At 42.6% G+C, this 20,990-nt stretch overlaps 1 protein-coding gene across 2 annotated transcripts in view; it reads right to left on the reverse strand.

Moving 5' to 3' along the window:
* EXOC4 (exocyst complex component 4) overlaps positions 1-20,990 on the reverse strand; it is a 453,886-nt gene that overhangs the window by 395,896 nt on the left and 37,000 nt on the right. For both annotated transcript variants that reach the window (XM_088468694.1, XM_088468695.1), the window contains exons 4-7: positions 13,450-13,634; positions 9,660-9,766; positions 7,708-7,951; positions 1,303-1,480 (exon numbers count right to left, since the gene is read on the reverse strand). In XM_088468694.1, coding sequence (XP_088324820.1) covers positions 1,303-1,480; positions 7,708-7,951; positions 9,660-9,766; positions 13,450-13,634 — 714 coding nt within the window. The remainder of the gene's footprint in view (positions 1-1,302; positions 1,481-7,707; positions 7,952-9,659; positions 9,767-13,449; positions 13,635-20,990) is intronic.

Raw genomic sequence — 20,990 nt, forward strand, 5'->3', positions numbered from 1 at the left:
TGGCCCGACTGTGTGGACCCAAATACAAATATCATGCTGCCCAAACCACTGCCGCAATCGGAGTTCACCTCCGATTGGCAGTGTTTACTGTATTTAAAAACTGGGAATGCTGGTCTCTGAAGCAACCAGAGACTAAAGAAGCCTCTGATCGCTTCAGAGGCCAGCGTTCGCAGTGAAGCAGTTTGCGGGCGATGTCATGACGTCACCCACGATGAGAGGAGCCTGCGTCTGCTGGATCTATTTAGATCCAGTCAGCGGCAGCATCAACGCGGGAGCGTTGGCCAGCGTGAAGAGAGGTAAGTACTGCAGTGGGGCCTGTTCTACACTGGGAGGAGGCACAGTATAATGGGCATTACGGGGGACACTGCATAAGGGGCACCACTGTGGGCACTGCATAAGGGACACTACTAGGGATTTTACGGGGGACACTGCATAAGGTACACCACTGTGGGCACTGTATAAGGGGCACTACTAGGGGTATTACTGGGGGCACTGCATAAGGGGTTCTAACACAGGGGACACTGCATGATGGGTACAACTACAGTGGCATTGCAAAAGGCGCTCTAATACAGGGGACAGTGCATAATGGGCACAACTACAGTGGCATTGCATAAGGAGCTCTTATACAGGGGCATTGCATGATGGGTACAACTACAGTGGCATTGCATAATGGGCTCTAATACAGGGGGCATTGCATAATGGGCTCTAATACAGGAGGCATTGCATAATGGGCACAACTTCAGGGGACATTGCATAAGTGGTTCTAATACAAGGGAGCCTTGCATAAGGGGCAATACTACAAGGGCACCGCATTCGTTTTTATTAACCTTTCAAAATTGCATATAAAAACTTTTTCCTCTTGCGGCCCACACACTCTTAGACCTTGAATATTCGTCGGGTTGGTATTTTGAGTTTGACATGCCTGTGCTACATCAATGTCAGGCCTTTCCAAGGACTGAGCGTTTGTGCTGTAGTCCATTCACTTCCCATTTATGTTCTCTATAAAAAGACCCCTTTAAGAAGATAAAGTTGTTTAGGATCATTTTAAGGTTTTGTAGGGGAGGAAATGGGGCAGATCAGCTGAACCAAAGAATTTTCACAACAAAGGCAATTTCAAATGTGTATTTTAGTACAACTTAGTGACCTGCTCACAATACTTAATTAAATATAAGTTTTTGTGCATTTTTTCTTGAAACCCTTTTTAGAAAGCAATCTGCATGCTAAAGTAAATTAACAACTAAAAATGTAATACAAAAATCTAATAAATAGAACTTAAAGTCTATAAGGTGATAAAGGTGTTACCTCGATCACGGTCTGAATCTTCACCCACACCTCGGCCATGTCATACAGCTTAACATCTCCATCTTGTTGACTTGTCGGGGAAGTAACGCTCTGCTGCAGATAGCCCAAAACCACTGAATTTGCAGATGCCACGGCCTTAAATTTATCAAACAGAAGCTCTAGAAGTTCCAGAAGAAGCCTAATTAGAGAGCAAAGAAATTACATGTAAATAGGGAGCACTACTGAACCTAATTACTCTCCTTCATTTCCAAAAGTAATTGTGGTAGCACTAGCAAAAAAATGTATCAGGCTTTGCTTAATGTCTAGAAAACTGGTAAGTATACAAGTTTGTAAAGTATGTTGAGAGCCATTATATTGTGGTTTAAGTGAATTGTATATAAAATATTCTCAAGCACTGGGTGATACTAATACAATAGCAGAGAAATAGATAGGGAGTGTAGAGCATACACAATCTAAAAAACAGTCAAACACTCCAATTACACATACAGGGCTGATTCAGAGTTGGAAGCAAAACAAAAAAGGGGCCAACTTTGCACCTGGATGAACCATGGGATGCAAACATGCATTTAACCTTTTTGCATGCAAGGTAAATACTGGCTACTTTTGCATGTAGCCCACAAGTGCTTTATTTGTAAACAGCAAATTAGAGTTCAGCTTGGACATGCCCTACAAAATCTAAATCATTCTGCACATTTCAAATCTGCCCCACCTGCAGTGCTACACGATTTTTGTTATAGTGCAAATTGCTCTTTTTTTCCTTCACTTTCCTCCTTTCCAATAATTGGAAGACTGACGTTTCTTGCAAAAGGACTGCACATTGAAACTATATTTCTCTACCTCTCTCTCTAGATATACACACAATATATACACACACACAATTATTGGATGGACTGAGCGCCAACTATATACAAATTGTTGTTTTTATTGACTAACTACTGACCAGCAAAATACATCAATTTTCCTGTGCATGATGAAAGACATCCACAAAACACGACCTGTTGGTGGTACTGGATTTGAGAATGCCTGATCTACTGTAGCTACTCAAATTCTGAAATGTTATTCCCATTTAAGAAAATCTTATCTATTCTACTTTCAATATACAGTCGCAGGGGGAGGGGCGGGGACCATGCTGCATTCGGTAGCATGGCATCGTTAGCGACATCATCAGATATTTCTGCATGTACAAAAAACCTGAGGATGTGACGGACGATCAGCAGGAACACATACAGGGATCGTGAGAGTGGGTACACACATTTGTCATTCTGATGAGCCGGAATCGACCAAATCGTTCAAAACACAGTATAGTGTGTACCCAGCTTTAGCCCTAAGCCCAGTAATATTTTAAAAGTGTCCGTATTAGAGGTTGATAATAGCAAAACAAAATCCACATACAATCATTTTTATTGCACACTGCCAAGCAATGCAACAGGAATGTAGACATTAAGCTTAACACAGAAACTGGTTTCATTTGTTAGACCCTGACAATACCTGAATATCATGAAAATCTATATTTTGTACAGTTGAGAGGATGCATGTGTAAGCTCTGCATGCTTCAATTACACACATTTACCTCTAAACGGCAAATGTGCCAATACATGACGGCGAGTAACTATTTATATTATATTTGTCATTAGAACTACATTGTAAATAAAATGTGCCGACCAATCTACATTGTATAAGAATAACTCCTAAAAGTGCTATATTAAAGACAATTTACAGAATTTTAACAGGAAAAAAAGAAAAGAAAATTTGATTAGCTAGCAAAATAAGTTGCACATCCCCACAGGCCTCAAGTATATGGCTATGATTTGCAGTGATGCAAAGCAATCAATAATAATAACGATCAGAGGACTAGGGAAGCTATATAGAGATTTTAAACAAACCAGTGACTTTTGAAAACCAGACATCTCCAGTCACAGTGTGACTTTAGGATACAGGACACTATTGAAAAGAGAAAATCAGTAAATGACAGCAGCCCTAAGGCTTCTCTTCTTGTCTTTGTTTGTTGAAATGTATGACCTGATTGGAAGTGACTAGTACTCCTCAACCAAATCACCAGGAGCAGAACATGTTTTGACAAACAATTCGGCTATTCTACTGTAATTTTCTTAGAAATCAGCAACTTGAGCACACCAGGAAAATGGATTAGCTGAGTCCTGAAGGAATTTCTTTACATGCTTTCAGAAAACACTCAAAACGAGATAGAAATTTAGGGTTCGGTTTATTTATATATAGAAAGTGAAAATTTCTTTCAATTGATGATCCAGCCATGCATTTGTAGGCAGGCTATGGTCAGTTGAAGATGGCTTTGTAAAACAACCGGAGTCTGTGCCAATATCAGTAGGTTGTCCAGATGTGGCAGAATTCTGACTCCCAGAATGTAACCCCCTGCTCCATTGCCAAAATAATTGACCAGAGAGTTTCCATACAAAACTTGGGTACATGGATAAACCCTGTTGAGGGCTTTTAGATTTAGTATAGGGCGACAGGCACCATTCGGTTTCTGAATCAGAAATAGATTGGAATAATAACCCTTTTCTCTGTTGAGACACTGGAACCGGGACTATTGCCCCTGCCTGCAGCAGGGAATAAATGGCTTCCTGAAAGGCCAAGGCCTTGACCGCATCTGATGGTGGATCTGTGCAAAAACCTTCTGGGGAGGATGCCTCCTGAAAGTGAGGGCATAACCCGGAGAAACCACTTCTCGGACCGAGTGATCTGTTGTTGTTTGATGCCAATAGTCCGCAAACTGAAGAAGTTGGCCTCACATCCTGGGATCCCCCAGGAGGAGGCCAGCCCCATCAGACCAAAGGTTTGACGACCTAGAGGAAGACTATTCTGTTGTTCGTCCCTGAGGACAAAAGGACCGAAAAGAAACCTGCCTAGACTTTCTAGTCACCGTAGATGGCAGACCTGCTGATTTTGAAGCCACCAAAGTAGCTATTATTTTATCCAACTCTGCTCAAAATAGTACCTTTCCATAGAAAGTTAACACTTCCAGAGTCCTCTTAGATCCTGTATCTACTTTCCAGGATCTTAACCCAAGGGCCCCGAGTGCCACTATTGAAGCTGCTGATGCTTTAGTAGCTAAAATTCCAGCATCTACTCCAGCTTCTCCCAGATAGGTAGCTGCTTCCCTTATGTGGGATATATACATCCTCTATTCTCTGGTAGCATCTGGTAGAGTGTCTCCCAATGCCCCCATCCACTCTACAACAGCTTTGGCTAAGCAGGCTCCAGCCATAACTGGACAAGTAACAGCTCCAAATGATGAAAATATTGCCTTAAGACATACTTCATTTTTTTATCTGTGGAATCCTTCAGAGAAGATGCTGACAGAATAGGCAATGTAGCATTTCTGATTAAATGCGTTACATGAGCATCCACAGTAGGAGGTAGCTCACGCTTAGTACATACAGTAGCTGGGAAAGAATACAACGATGTTATTCTTTTATTCGCATAAAATCATTAAACCGGGTTACCCCATGCCTCATCCATGAGCTCAGTGAGCTGTTCAGATACAGGAAACTCCGTTTTGGACACCTTCAGGTGGTGATTAAACATTAGAGCCTTTTGACTATGAGCTGGTTCATCATCCTGAAAATCTATAACTGAAGTAACCGCCCTCAGCAAAGAAGGAACATCCACTGTGGACGGATGCTCCTCCTCCCCCGAGCTAGACCCTGGAGAGGAACCATGCGCATCATCTGATTCCTCTGATGATGCACTGGAATCCATATGTTGAGCAGACTGAAAAAAACATAACTTGCGCTTAGGCGCCTTAGTAACTACCAGTCTGCTTTCAACATTAGATGATGCCATACTCTGACTAGAATGGCCATAAACATCCTTCCGGGAAGGATGCATAGGAGGTGCAAATATTGCATGCTGTGGACACCCCATCCAAGGAGGCATCGTGGGAGCCGCCATACGACACACAAACTGTTTCATTACCTGGGACAAAGAGGATAACCAAGATGGCTCTTGTTCAGAGACAGGTAAACTGGACTGGTGAGGTGGGTCTTTATAAACAGACAACACACAAACCATCCTTACAACCTGAGAGGACACATAGGCCATACATGATTTACATGAAATCAGCACATGGGGCTCCCCCTCCTGTGTCCCTTTATCTTTTGACATGTTTATAAAGGTAGTAAATACAATGCTATGTGACAGCCTTCACAAAATCTCAAATGAATGCGAAGTACTCAAAGAAACACCTCCACCCCAAAGGATGGAGAGAAAAAATATTGATAGTTATAATTGACAGACAGAAATAAAAGACAATGTCAATAGCAGCTAGCAACCAGTCACATACAATGCATATGTAAAATAATTACAATGGACTCAGCTACACAAACACCAGTGCCTACCTCCCCTAAGCTGCGTCAACCAGATGATTATCTTGGCCTCATGGTAGCAGAAGTGTCTGGTGCCTATCCACAGCATCAGCCGATAAGGCCCCGGCGGTCTAGTGAGGACCGCCGGGGCCTTATCCCGTTATCCCGGGCCCTGACTGCAGCGGCATCTGGTGCGTCTCTCACACCAGAAGCAAGGACTGCCGCGTGCGATTCCCCGTAAGTGAGAAACCGCCCTTACCTGACATCTCCGTGCGTCCGGTTGCAGTCTGGGTCACAGCATTGCTGCTAGCAAGCTCAGCCGAGACCCGCCAGAATCACCAGCCCAGTTACTGGTGTTGCGGCCCGGAGGAGGTAGATGGAGTCACAGTACATGCGTCCTTATTCAGACGCTTAGTACTGCCAACCCAAAAACATAGAAATAAAATAAAACATAAAATAAAAGCTTAGGACTGCCTGAGCAGTCCCGTTACAAAGGTGCGTCTTGATCCTGCCACACCAAACGAACTACTGAAGGCCTATGGCTAGAGGAGAGGTATATATGGAGGAGGACTGATGCATCTTTAACTGTTTGGTGCCTGGATCTTTCCAACCATAATATCCCCATAGTATCCCTGTGGATCCTCATAGACCCTGAAGAAGAAATGGTGCAAACTGGACCTCCCTCACCAGGCTTAGCCTGGGAAGTGTTTCCCTTCTCAGTCATAAACAAACCTTTACAAAGGTAGCAGTCAAAAACAAGCACAGTATTATATGAACATCCAGCATAAATAAATGATTAAAAAAAACAAACATACCACAAATATCGGAGTGAATATAAATAAACTGTCAGATACGTATCTAGACCCCATGCCACATGTAGTTACTGAGAGGAGAGAAAATAGAGGAGCTATAGGATTGTACCAATAATCCTTGTTCAGCCTGACGTCTTTCCTGAGCACATTAGCCTTTTGAATAAGGGTAGGCCCTGAGAGCAATCTACTCCAACTCTTCAACCCTTTCATTGTTGCCGTTAATTCAGCCAATCCTCTCCCCCCTTTTTTTAGGCAGGGTGGACTGGTCCGGATGGATCGTAATGAAACACCGCCAGACACATGTCCGGCGGTTCAAATCCCGACGCCGGAAGACCGACAACAGAAGATCCCGACAGATATGTTTTTTTTTTTTTACTACTGCTAACCTTCTCCCCCCCCCTAAGTCTAACCCTCCCTTAGGGCTGCTTAACCCAAACCCCCCCCCCCCCCAAAGTGCCTAAACCTAACCCCCCTTCCCTGCAGCCTAAACCTAACCCTCCCGGGAGGGGGGGGGGGGGTGCCTATCCCCAAGGCCCCCCCGGGATAAACTTGTACCTAATTAAATATTCTTCCTCCAAGTGTCTGAATCTGATAGTACAGTATGCATAATACATAAAGATAACATTTTCGTGTAGTTACTGTTTTACATTTTTTGACCTCGTTTTTAGCGAGCAAAAATTTATAAAAATCATTAAACCAAAAAAAAAATAATAATTTTAATGAGCAAACGAAAAAACAAAAACGGTTAAGTGCTATTACCTTACAATAATAATGGATGAATCCTGGGGGAAAAAATATGCTACAGTTCCTAAACAAAGTGTACCAAGATTACCTGCAGCATTCTCTTGCATACATTAATAAATAGAATATTAACCAGTAGGAGTAAAAATGTATATTCCTTACATGGATATGAGGAAAATGGGCAATGTCCCAACATTAGCACCTGACGCTCAGAGTCCATCAATCATTTTCTGAAAACCTGTCTGTATGCCCCTGGTATTTAGAATAGGGATCATTGATCCACACATCTGAGGGATTAGACTTCAGTGTACTTGCGAGTCATTCACATCAAAAGGGAAAAGTTGTTAACGATTCACTGAAATAGTGGTATTTAGTGAGAAAAAAAAAAAAAAAAAAAAACTTGTATTAAAGACGGCTTCATCTGTAGAACAGGAGCAAACTCTATACATAATATACAGCAGCAATGGCAACTGCTACATCCTGAACTACACCGCTGCACTCTCTCTTACCGTGGCTGATTTTCCTGGGTCACGTTATCCCCTCGCTGGTAACCACTGTCGGCCACCTGAGTGGTGGAGCGTTTTACAATCTGTTTTAGCTCATGCTCTAAGCGCTCCTTTATGGCTTTCACAGTCTCTGGGATCTTTTTCAGCTTTGCCAGACCTTTAATGAGAATTCCCATAAACACAACGCTGTTTTCCTCAGGGTCAGAATCAGGGTCTTCTTTTATCTCCTGAAGGCTCAACTCCTTCACTGAAAACAAAGACATCAGTAGGTGCACCTAATCAATACATGCTCGGGTAATAGACTTGTACTTTTACGTTTAATCACAAGAATGTATACATTAAAACAGTTTGTTAATCCCTTTACTTGTAGATAAACCCAACAAATGAACAGTGTATTCCCCATTTATGTAATGATTATGAGCTACAAACTTAGTGCACTCTGCAGGAATACGTAATTGCTTTGCAGTACTGCTTGAGAGAAACAGGACAACCTATACTGTGCAGGACAAGCTTCTCTAATTGGGTTTCTTTTATGTATTTGGGATAGAGTAAATAATTTAACAAATATGCTAATACAATTAAATACATCATTAACTTTAAGACCATGTGGATATTTTTTTTTTATCTATTTCGAGTTGACACATTTTCTTACATTCACCAAACCAATGGCCCAAGCCTTCACACTTTATTGGTTTGTACAACTTTTAAATTAATACATTTCTTTATCCTTCTGGCTTCCTAAATATTTTCTACTATATATTGACAGTATATCTAGGCAGAGTTGATAATTGTCAGTGCCCTTGTATACCACACAGCTCGGCTTTGCTCATATTCTATCCATGGAACAGTTAAAGTCCTTTAAAGGACTAGCAAAAACATTGACAACAAAAATTATAATAGCAATTTCTCACAGATATGAAGGTTGCAATAGGGAAGTTTTAAAATGCTAAACTATTGGAATGTAACCAAAACAATTGATAAAGTAATTCCATCTCCACTGGTTTTCTTTGAAATCCATTTATTTAGTAGGAAGGAATTTGTAGGCCATTCTCTGAGAAAATATGAATAAAATGTATTTTTACATAAATAAGTAACGAAAATGCTATGCACTTATAGCTTGGTGACCAAACCGATTCTCAAGGAAGGTACCTACACACTTGGCAACGTGCTCACGACTCCACATCGTGTACGATTTCCCTTGAACTCTCCCCGGCAGTCCTGCACTCGATTTGGTGTAAAAAGTGTCCAATGTGACAAACGATCTATCGTGCATCCTTAACTTTTTCCAGTGCACTGTGTCCCAGATTGGCAAATCTGTCCTACCGCACGGCAGATCTGAAGATGCGATATACGACCTGCGGCGACGCGCATCGGCATCGAGATTTGGGCATATTTTACACAATTTCTCGTCACAATGCGTTGGAATTGACCAAATCGTGTAAAATATTGCTAAGTGTGTAGACACGTTTACAGTTCATGTTTTCCACACCACCTGTGGATCTGTGAAAATGTGTCCATTATGAATGAAAGCAGCACATCTTTTGAAATGTGACAATTCACAATGACTACACCTGCACTAGTTAGGCGATCTTGAAAACAAACTGTTAGGGGTCCGAGGACCAGGCTGTCTATCCCGGTCAATAAATAATTAATGGCAGATTCCCAACATAATAATAATAATAATATCACAAGTGTGTCAATATCTTTTGCACATGCGGATACCATGAACAGTTGGTGACCCTGCATTATCCACCACTCCAGCGGCTGTAGAACTACATATCCCAGCATGCCTTACCACAAGTTTGTTATAAGTGCATGCTAAAACTACGGCAGCCGTACAGCAGCTGAAGTGCCACAGGTTGCCTACCCCTACTCCAGCCAGCAGACACATTAATAGGTGGAAGGGAGCATAAGGTGGAATAGGTGGAAGGGAGCATGGAGTACAAGACACCTACCACTGGAAGAGCCTGGACTGCTGAACTGAGAGTTATCCAGGAACTTTCGTGGTGTTGACAAATTTGTAACATCAAGAAGAGGAAGAGGAGAGTCCTTCGAAAGTGGGCTGCATTGAAATAAAACGAAAAGAAATTCTGTTTAAGTAAATTGTACATCTACTTCTATTGTTAAGGATCAGCAGCTTTTAACAATCTCAGCTTTAAATTAAATATGTAGAGATCACTAGAATATGGATTTACAGCAGACAAGCAATATTGACGTGAATGCAGTCAGCATTTATCAGGATTATTGAATATAAAAGGCTTATACAATGAAATTAATCTCAACTCTCGATTTCAATGTTTTTAATTAGAAACAATAAAAAAAAGGACATATAATTCCTATAAACACACACACACATATATATATATACATATATTATATATATATATATATATATATATATATATAAATCACAACAATGTTGCACACTATAAATATTCCATACAATGTAACACGCTACAAATGGAAACAGTTTTGTGCAATTAGAGTCCTGTTATTTTCCATTCTCATTTTAATGTAAAAATAGCACCTAACCGAGTATATTATCTTGAGTAAAAACACTGTCCGTGAATATATTGCCCTTAATTTGGCCACATTAGTGTCAAAAGTACCTTATTTGTTGACAGTGGAGTATAGATATGTGCTTGAAAACGTGATACATGTAGCAGGTAGGTTTGCTGGTACAGGTTGAGTCTCCCATATCCAAATGCTTTGGACCAGGGATATTTTGGATATCAGAATTTTCCGTATTTTGGAATATTTGCCTACCATAATAAAATATCTTGGGAATGGGACCCAAATTTAAACACAGAAAGCATGTTTTATATACACCTTATACACAGGGCCTACAGGTAATATTATATAAAATTACCAATAGTTTTGTGGCTCAAAACAAAGTTTGTGTACATACATGAAATTAATTTATGTTTCATATACGCCTTATACACACAGCCTGAAGGTAATTTTATACAATATTTTTAATGATTTTGTGCCTTGAAAAAAAAAAACGTTTGTGTACATTGAACCATGAAAAATCAAAGGTTTCATTATCACAGTCATGCTAAAAAATATTCTGTATTTCGGAATAATCCGTATTTTGGAATATTTGGATATGGGAGACTCAACCTGTAGTAGATTTACTTTACCAAGCAGGCCCTTTAACAGCCTCCAGCCTCAGTTTCCAGCCTTGTAACGTATTAGCGCCTTACAATCTCCATGTCCAGTTGAGATGCTGCACCAGCAGGTAATGATCCCCGTGCTCAGCCCTGTGCAGCAGAAGCAGCTCCCAGTAACATCCTGGGTGGACGGCACACCCCGCACTGCAGAGGTGGCTAGGTGTCAAAAGCACGGCTCACCGCTTCCCTCCTTATCACCTGGCGGCAGGAGCAGCGCCGTGTGAAACACACGCTCCACGCTGTGCTGGTGGCTCAATCCGAACAGCACAGCTCACCGCATCCTCACTGGTTCAGGTGGCAGGAGTGTAAAGTAATTCCCCGGAATTTAAGGTGATGTCCAAAGGCACTTGTATCGATCACACAATGGGGCAGGGGGTGATATAGAGTGTACACACTATCGTCCTTGACGTGTTTCTCTTTCTATGAAAGTTTCCTCAGAAGCATAAAGGGTGTCTCTCAGTGCTTTACTTTTATTTGACAATCATACAATCCAATTAGATGCCTAAACAATCCTTATTCCACGCACCTGTAGCACTCACTTTCATTTAATCATAATATACTATTGTTGTCAGCAATTCAGCATAATCAGGGACACAACGAAGGAATATCTAGAATCCCAAAATGGTACTTTTACAATGGGTTCTGAAACTGTATATCATATATACGGCAATATTGGAACAATAATGCTAATTGCTTAACGAAGTGTGGTATAAATGCAGGTTGCCCTGCTCTCAAAAAGAGAGAGCCTTACCTTTATTATCATTCCTGTCAGCTGACTCCCCAGTGACAAGTGAGTCACCTTTTCTCGCAGAGTGCTACTACGTAGGGTTATTTTATTTTTTAAGGGAGGGGGGCACATGCTGTTTGGCCATAATGACGACACAGTATAGATGCATGACACTAACCAAGAGAAGAAGCCTCTGGTGACCTGAACGCCAAGAGGGCAAAAAATATGAGGGTAAGAATAGAAAGAAAGTGTGATAAAAGAGGAGAGTGAGAAAAAGCCCAGGATAAATGCACAGCCTATTCTTGATCACTGTTACATTACCAAGCTCGTAGGATTTTTTTTTTTTTTAAACAAATGTACAATAGCTTAGTTTAGATTTCTGAGACAATTATCCCACGTAAAAGTGCATGGAGGTGACAAAGTTGGGCACAAATAAAATACATAAGATGATAGTGAGGGGTGATATAGGCACTCCTCTACCACATAACGGAGTACAGCTACATTTTTATAGCTTGCCAGAGTAGCATAAAAAAGGTACAGATATATATTTTCATAAATACATGGCTAAACACAACAACCAAGTAAACAACAACCAAGGTCAATCTGGACCAGAATGGTAGCACAGGGTCAATAGACATGAATGAATAATAAATAAATTAATACATTGATGTAATTATATATATATATATATATATATATATATATATATATATATATATACACACACACGCATTATATATATATATATATATATATATATATATATATATATATATATATCTCAAGAATTGGTTGTTTAATGATGCAGTGAAAAAGATATAAAAATCAGAGATAGGAAATATGATCATTAAAATAAAAAAGGTTTGCAAACATAATAAGTATACATAATAAAAACATATACCAATAATGGAAGTCAAATTGACTTTCCGCCCACTAAGTTGATATAAATGGTCAAGGGATATATAAACTTCCTAGAAGCCAAGCAGGACAATATGTAGACACATTACAAAAATAGTAAAAGATTAACATTTTATGACATTTCTGAAGTGACTCTATTCAAGAGCCTGATTGAAAAGTAGTAAAGTTTGTGGCAATTGTAACTTGGGTTGTAACAATAAATAGTAGCAAAAAACATAGTTGTAACTAAGTTGTCTCTGAATAGGATCCTTATTTGAAAGTGCTATAAAAAATAACCGGTATTGGAATACTGGATACAACCTCAAATGGTCCTTGTCAGCAGAAACAACTACGTTTTTTGCTACTATTTATTGTTACAACCCAAGTTACAATTGCCACAAAACTTTGCTACTTTTCAATCAGGCTCTTGAATAGAGTCACTTCAGAAATGTCATAAATTGTTAATCTTTTACTATTTTTGTAATGTGTCTACATGTGGTCCTGCTTGGCTTCTAGGAAGTTTATATATCCCTTGACCATTTAGATCAACTTGGTGGGCGGCAAGTCAATTTGACTTCCATTATTGGTAAATGTTTTTATTATGTATATTTATTATGTTTGCAAACCTTTTTTATTTTATTGATCATATTTCCCATCTCTGATTTTTATATCTTTTTCACTGCATCATTAAACAACCAATTCTTGGTATTTATATATATTACATCAATGTATTAATTTATTTATTATTCATTCATGTCTATTGACCCTGCGCTACCATTCTGTTCCTTTTTGTCCGTATTTCTTGTAAGAATCAGCTCCTCATTGGTAGCAGCGGGACTCTAGACACTGATTCAGATACTTTGTAACATGTATTACGAGTATTATGTACCATTTCACATCTATTTTGTTTAGCGTCTTAATGCTTTTGTTTTACCAAGGTCAATCTACCTGGTCCTGATCTTGTCCTTATTCCACTGCCCCACGCGACTGGTGGATTTAATGTAAAGATGACGGTGTAGCTCATCAATAAGAACTAAGTGCATGTTCATCTTCTTGCTGTGAAGCTCCAGCCGCAGATCACTGAGCCCCTCCACCTGGAGTAAAGGTCCTTGTAAAGAGTCCACTGCAGACACCTAGACCAAGACAGGGATGTTGGCTAAATATTTTAATTACACAACATGCAAAAAATGTTTAATAATGTGGCCAAAACAGTGTAAAAACACAGCATAAGTACTACACTATATATAAAGAAACCTCTGTATGTAAATTGAGAATTTATGCATTTTCATTTAAAGTAAAAAGGAGGATAGCCAAGTGTAAGTAACAAGTTAATTAAAATATCAAATACAATGAACATTTAATAAATTCAGCGACACCTAAAACTTATAAGACAACTCAACACAAAAAATCTAAACTGTAGTTTTGGAATATAATATAGTCAGTTATGCTTGAACACACCATCACTTACATGGGGGCTCCAGAGTTGAGCCAAATTCACTCCAGGCATGAAATGGTTCAGTAGCGCATCCATTAGTCCTATTAAGGAGTGGTTACTTTCATACACATATCAGTGCTGTTGAAGCCTACCCCTTTGAACTTCCTATTTACATAGATGGGAAATCCGCAGAAGACTGATACTGACAACATTGCTGCTCATTTACCACAGGTAAGTAATAGTAAAACACATGATGAAGGGATCACACCAACAACCTCAGAGCCCAGGAAAGAAAAATTTAACTACACCTAACTTAACGTTTAGGCAAGCACTTTTCTGGAACTTAATCTGCACAATCACGTCCTAGGTTTACCATACAAACTAAATGACACATTGGACATTTTACACAAACTTCACAATGTTAAACTGGAAGAAAACACTTGCTGTGGAATCACTATATAGAAGTATCGAACATAAAAGAGACATTGAGGCCACAAAAAATGTCCTCAATAAGGAAGGTAAAATAAAGTAAAATTATTTTTTTCTTAACAAAACATTTCGTTTTGAGTAAAAATAACTTTACGTTCTGTGACCGAGTTGCTCTTCAAAGCATTAAACAAACACCATCTCCAAGATCAAAATATTAATCCTTGATATTCACAGATCAACACAACCAAAACAAAGACTGCAAAATAGAATGGAAATAACTAAAGGGATATTCTGTAAAAACACTTTTCCAACCTCTTATTAGATTATCTCTCAGCACAACTTGACCCCAACGTCTCCATGAGTTGGTGTAGTTCTAGGAACCTGAGGGACCAATTGGTAAGAAGCCATTTTGTGAAAAACCTATCAAGGGTGCCAAAATGTACAAGATCTTACCCATGCGGCTCATGCAAGGACTGCACTTATATGGTCGAAACCCGCCAGGTGTCATCTACTGCAGCACCTGCAGTTGTACCATTAAGTATGTAGGTATGACATCCAGAATTTTTAAACAAAGGGTCTTGGAACACAGCGGGTCCATTAGGAATGCGGAATGTGATGTAACCAATATGAGAAAATAGACATCAATAGCACGCCATTTTCACTACCATCATAAGGACACTTTCAAGGATATGATAGTACATGGACTTGAGTAAGTGAATTTAAGGATTAGAGGAGGTGACCTGACTAAGGAACTTATGAAACGGAAGACTGAATGTACGAGGGTGGTTCAATACATAAGGTAACAAGACCTCTCATTGCGTAAATTTATTAAACTCGAACATGGCAGTGCCTTAACAACTCACACATTCGGTTGGCTGTATGGCCTGGCATTATTGTGAAGCAATAGGACGCCTGTTCACAGCAACCAAGGTCGTTTTCAACAAATTGCCCTCCGTATCAAAGCCAGTGAAAAAAACTCAAACCTGTTTCAGTGTCATGATGTTATCACCCTACAACTTGCCAAGTTGGCGATGAACTACAGCTGCTGACCTGCTCTTTAGACGCAGAAATCTGATAAGATTACGCAATGTTTGACCATGTTTCCGACAACTCCGCCATTTTACAACTGATGTTGGGACAGTATGACTGATAATAGGATTTTTGGGTACTTACCGCTGAATCCTTTTCTCTGAGTCAGGCTGGGGGACACTGGACCATAGAGTTGTAGGTGGGAAAGCGTGGATTTGGCACTAACACTGATATATATAACTCCTCCCCTCTGCAACCCTTGACTTCAGTACAACTTCAAAAGTGCCTGGTAAGGAGAAGCAATACTCAGTGACATGGTCACTCGCAAAAATGAAATTGACGGTCAATACGACCCAAAATCATAACTCATGCTCAAAACCGCTGAGCGTGAGGGAGGGAAAGCAGTGTCCCCCAGCCTGACTCAAGAGAAAAGGAATCAACGGTAAGTACCCAAAAATCCTATTTTCCCTTTCCTCTGGGCTGGTGGACACTGGACCATGGGATGTTCAAAAGCCGTCCCCCATGGGAGGGAATGCTCAGATTGCCCAACCAAAATGGGCGTCCCTGGAGGCAAAAACATTAAACCTGTAGAACCGCACAAACGTGTGGACAGAGGAGGAAAAATGTAGGCCAGACGGAAGTTCCAGGGAACGGTCATGGCATCCACTGCAGGTGCCAAAAGGATCTCTGGACCTTGCACAAAATCGAAGGACCTTGCAATTGTGGCGAGACGCCATCAGGTCCACCTCCGGCAGCCCCCATCTCTGGACCAGCTGCTGGAAAACCTCCGGGTGGAGAGACCACTCCCCTGGCAGGAACGTAGTCCTGCTGAGGTAGCCTGCCTCCCAATTCACTACCCCTGGTATGAAGACTGCTGAAATTGCCGGGAGGAACGTCTCCGCCCAACAGAGAATGAGACTTGTCTCTGCCATGGCAAGTGCGCTTTAAATTCCGCCCTGTTGGTTTACATATGCTACTGCCGTGGCGTTGTCTGATTGGATCCTCACTGGTCGGCCTGCCAGGAGTGCCTGAGCCCCGCACAGCACCCGATAAATGGTCTGGAGCGCCAGCATATTTATTGGGAAACCTATCTCTGACGACGACTAGGTCCACTGGAGACAGAGGTTCTCCGTCACCACTCCCCAACCTCTGAGACTTGCGTCTGTGGTGACAATAATCCAGTTGGGAGTCACCAGGGACCGACCCTGGAGAAGGTGATCGGAAATCAGCCACCAGCGAAGTGACTGACGAGTGCTGTCTGACAGAACCATCAACTAAGAAGAAAGGTCGACTGAGCGGCCAGTCCAACTCCGGAGAATCTCCCATTGGAGAATCCATGAATGGAAGCGGCTGTACTGGATGGTCTCGAAGGTAGAGACCATCGTGCCTAGTAACCTCATGCCCAGCCAAACGGATGGCCGAGGTGCAGACAGCACTTTCCTGACTGTCCTGAAGGGCCCGGGCACTGGGCTTGGGCAAGAAAACCCTTTCCAGTGCTGTATAGAAGATCACCCCCAAAAACATCAGACGTTGGCCTGGCCAGAGGTGACTTCTCGAGATTCAGTATCCACCCATGATGCTGTAACACCTGCACCGTGTCATCCAGGTGGAGCTGAAGTTTGGCAGCGGAATCTGCCTTTACTAGCAAATCGTCCAAATAGGGAATCACCATTATTCCCTCGGAATGCAGTAAGCTTGCCATTGCTGCCATGATCTTTGTGAAGACCCGCGGAGCTGTAGCCAAACTGAACGGCAGAGCCTGGAACTGGTAATGGGCTCTTCCGACCACGAACCTGAGTACATTCAAGGCTCGTAGATTAAAATTCAGCCGATAAGTGCTGTTGGGTTTCTGGACTAGGAACAAGTTGGAGTAAAACCCCTGTTCCTGTTGAGACTGTGGAACAGGAACTATAACCCTTTCTGAACAGAGGGAACTGATAGCCTGGTTTAAGGCCCATCTCTTCTCCGGCTCCTTGGGTAATGCTGTAGCGAAGAAACGTTGTGGCAGCTGCCACCTTAGGTCGATCACATAACCTCGGGAGACAATGCCCCTTACTCAGGCATCTACTCCCGAAGCTACCCACCTGTCTCGGAAAAGAAGGAGACGGCCCCCTACCTTCCCTGAGACCGGATGGGCTGAGATCCCGTCAGGTACTCGGCTTCTCAGATGCCCTAGCACCCAGGCGCCTTAATGTGCAGGAGAATCTACCCCGGGGGCAGAACCCCTACTGGGAATAGAGCGTCCTGGGGCCCCCTGACCTCTAATCGTTCCCCCTTCTCAAAAGGAAGAACGGAATACTCGGAAACATGAGCCCTTTAGCTTCTGGGGCACCACAGGCAGAAAAGTGTTCTTTTTACCTGTCGCCTAGGATATAATAGTATCAAGCTCAGAGCCAAACAGGATGCCTCCACAAAAAGGCAGAGACTCTAAAGCACGTTTAGATTCGGCGTCCGCCTCCCAGGTGCGAAGCCAGAGAGCTCTGCGTGCCGCGACTGCTGTGGCTGAGACTCTAGAGGAAATCTGCGCTCTATCTTGTGCGGCCTCACACACACAGTCTGCAGCCGCACGTATCTGTTCCGCCAGTACCAGTAAGTCCTCTCTGGATGAGTCACCGGCAAGGCCTGCCACTAATTTGTCAGCCCACTTCTCCATGGCTCGAGAGACTCATGCAGATGCCAATAATGGGCGAATAACCACTCCGGCGCCCATAAAAATACTCCTAAGGCATCCCTCCAAGTTTTTATCCAGCGGATCCTTAAAGGAGGCCGCCCCTTGGACCGGCAGAGCAGTGTGCTTTGCTAAACGAGCAACAGCCGCATCCACTCTTGGAGGCAGCTCCCACTTAGCGACCTGCTCCTGTGGAAAGGGATAAATTGCTGCAAATTTACGAGGAGTAACATTCTTTTTATCTGGGGTCTTCCAGACTTCCTCTACCAGATCTGAAAGATCCTGAGACACTGAGAAACAAACGACCCTCTTACGCCTCCGCTTAAACAACCCTTCCACCCTAGCTGAGGCATCAAGGTCCAGACAGTCCAAAGACTGTCGTACTGCCATAATAAGGTCCTCTACGCCCTGACTTGACACAGAGTCTGAACCTTCCTCGTCAGGCAGAACCTCCTCTTGGTGTTACCCTTTCCCCCCCTCGGGATCGGACTCCAACAAGACACTGGATGAAGGAGGACGCTTATGCGTAGTTTAAACTCCTCAAAGAAGGGTTCCATAAAGGCCAATACTTTCTCGACCCCTACCGCCGAGCGCTCCATGGTATGGACCCAAAGGAAGATCAGGACCCTGGTAACCACCCCCTGCACAGCAGGAGGTGAGGGCAAAACACTAACGTCACCAGGTCAGAGAGTGAACAGCTCATAGCCTGAGCCCATGTCGGCTCCTCCATAAGCGGAGTGGCTCCCCCAGCTGGCTGCACGCACACGTGGGCCACAGCTGACAGTCCATACACAAAGCCCCTGCATCCAGTTGTCCACACGCAATTTAGCCTGAAACCGGGCACATGTAAAAAAATATAGCCATAGTGGGGTTCTGGCCCTTTGTGGACTTTTTGTCCATCATTAGAGCACCCCACCCCCCTTCCTGCGCTGCCCTGAAGCAGCAGTCAGCCCGGAAAAGGAATCAAAATACTAAAAATATAACAAGTGACAATGAATATGCAAACACTCCAAGCAGGCACAAGAACAAATTACAGTAATACTCAAAACTACTTAGCTGTATGCTGCAGAGGGAAAGGAGCTTACTCTGTCCTCCCTCCATGCTGTTCAGGCTTGTGTCCTTTAGAAAGCTGTGATCATTATTCCTGGGAGCCTCCTCCCCCCGTCATACTGAAGCGAGCCTCACTTTTCCTTCCTTCAAGTGTTACTACCCTCACTGGGGAAAGCACTTGGACTGACCCGCATTTACCTACAGCACCTGGTATTCCCAGGTGGTCTCCCATCCAAGTACTAACCAGGCCCAACACTGCATAGCTTCCAAGGACAGCATGTCCAGTGTGGTGTTGCTGTAGGTCTTACCTGCGGTTGGTCTGAAGTTGGCGTTCTCCCCACAGGAGCCGACAAGAAACCCGGCAAAATGGCGCCCGCCATCCAGGACCACGCTGACTGCCTGCACCTCTACCAGATAACAGCGGCGCGCTATTCTCGGGCCCAGACACTCTCTTCAGAGACCAGAGTGTGTGGAATGAGGGAAAGCGCTCAGCGCCATCCCCCCCCTTAGATGCGGCTCTCACCGCTGCTTTACACTCCAGCTGTGTGCTGCTATAAGCAGCGCACAGCACCTATAGTAAAAAATAAACATAACATTTCAAATAATGGAAAATCCCTAAGCTAAAACAGGGCTGCAGAGCAGCCCTGAAAAAACGTACCTCTCTCCACAGGCACTAAACTTACACTGAAGTCAGGGGTTGCAGAAGGGAGGAGTTATAGATTTCAGTGTTAGTGCAAAATCCACGCCTTCCCACCTACAACCCATGGTCCAATGTCCCCCAGCCCAGACGAAAGAGAAATGAGGCGCAGTCTAATGGCAGTGAGGGGAAGCAGCGGACTACCTGCTCTGGCCTGGAGAGAAATTAGAATGAAACAGAGCAGTAGGTTCTCAAACTCGGTCCTCAGGACCCCAAACAGATCACATTTTCCAGGTCACCCTTGTCGAAGCTGGATAATTGGCTGAGACAAGATCAGCTTAAAATTAGATCGTAACGACGCCATCTTGGAAATGACATCGCAAGACGCCATTTTGCGAATGGCCACCCAGCGCCATTTTAGCTAAACTCACACTTAAGTACATATGGCGATGTTAATATTAGCATCAAGCAATTGCATCTTTCACTATTTCTCATACACACAAACACGCACAATTGCGCTGTTAACTAGTCGCACATTAGCGAATGCATAAAATCCTGTATGAAAATGCTGTTTAGTAGCCTCATGCACACGCATCTGCCCCAAGTTAACTAGCGTCTTTCTATCAAACCCCACATACTTACACATTACATATTTACATACAAGGTTCCATAAGCTTTCAAGTATAAGATTCAAGTTTGTTCATTTATTATAATTGCTGTGAAAGAAAGGTTATTTAGTAGCTCGGGTTTAATACATGATAAGTATGTCGTGTTTGGTATTATACTGATCTGCACCCTCTCAACAGCCTCCCGGTATCATTGGTGGGAAGATCGCAACATACATCCGCAACTTATCCGCAGAGACTTAAAGCACCGAAATGTACATGATATGACCAACTGTTTAGATTTGCATGAGACGCGAAACAGAAGCCACCAGCTGTCGGAGGCTGGACTGTGTCTATTTGAATCAACCTGTTAAATGCTCTGTAACAGATGCGTCCCCCTTGGGAACCAATGGCATCAGCGACAAGCCTCTCCTTTATGTTGTCTATTTCTGTGAGGGTATAAATGTGTGTGTTGTGACGCCAGTCGAAAGTCTTCTTGCTGAATGTTGATTGACGGAGGTTTCTTGCTGATGCCAGGATCTGGTCCAGAGCGCATGCGTATGTATAACTGTACTTGTGTCTGTATAATTTCTTTGCGCTAAATTGTACTTAGATCATAGCGTGTAACTGACTGTA

Source organism: Taudactylus pleione, unplaced genomic scaffold, assembly GCF_031769625.1.
Source record: "Taudactylus pleione unplaced genomic scaffold, aTauple2 ptg000086l, whole genome shotgun sequence".
Lineage (NCBI taxonomy): Eukaryota > Metazoa > Chordata > Amphibia > Anura > Myobatrachidae > Taudactylus > Taudactylus pleione.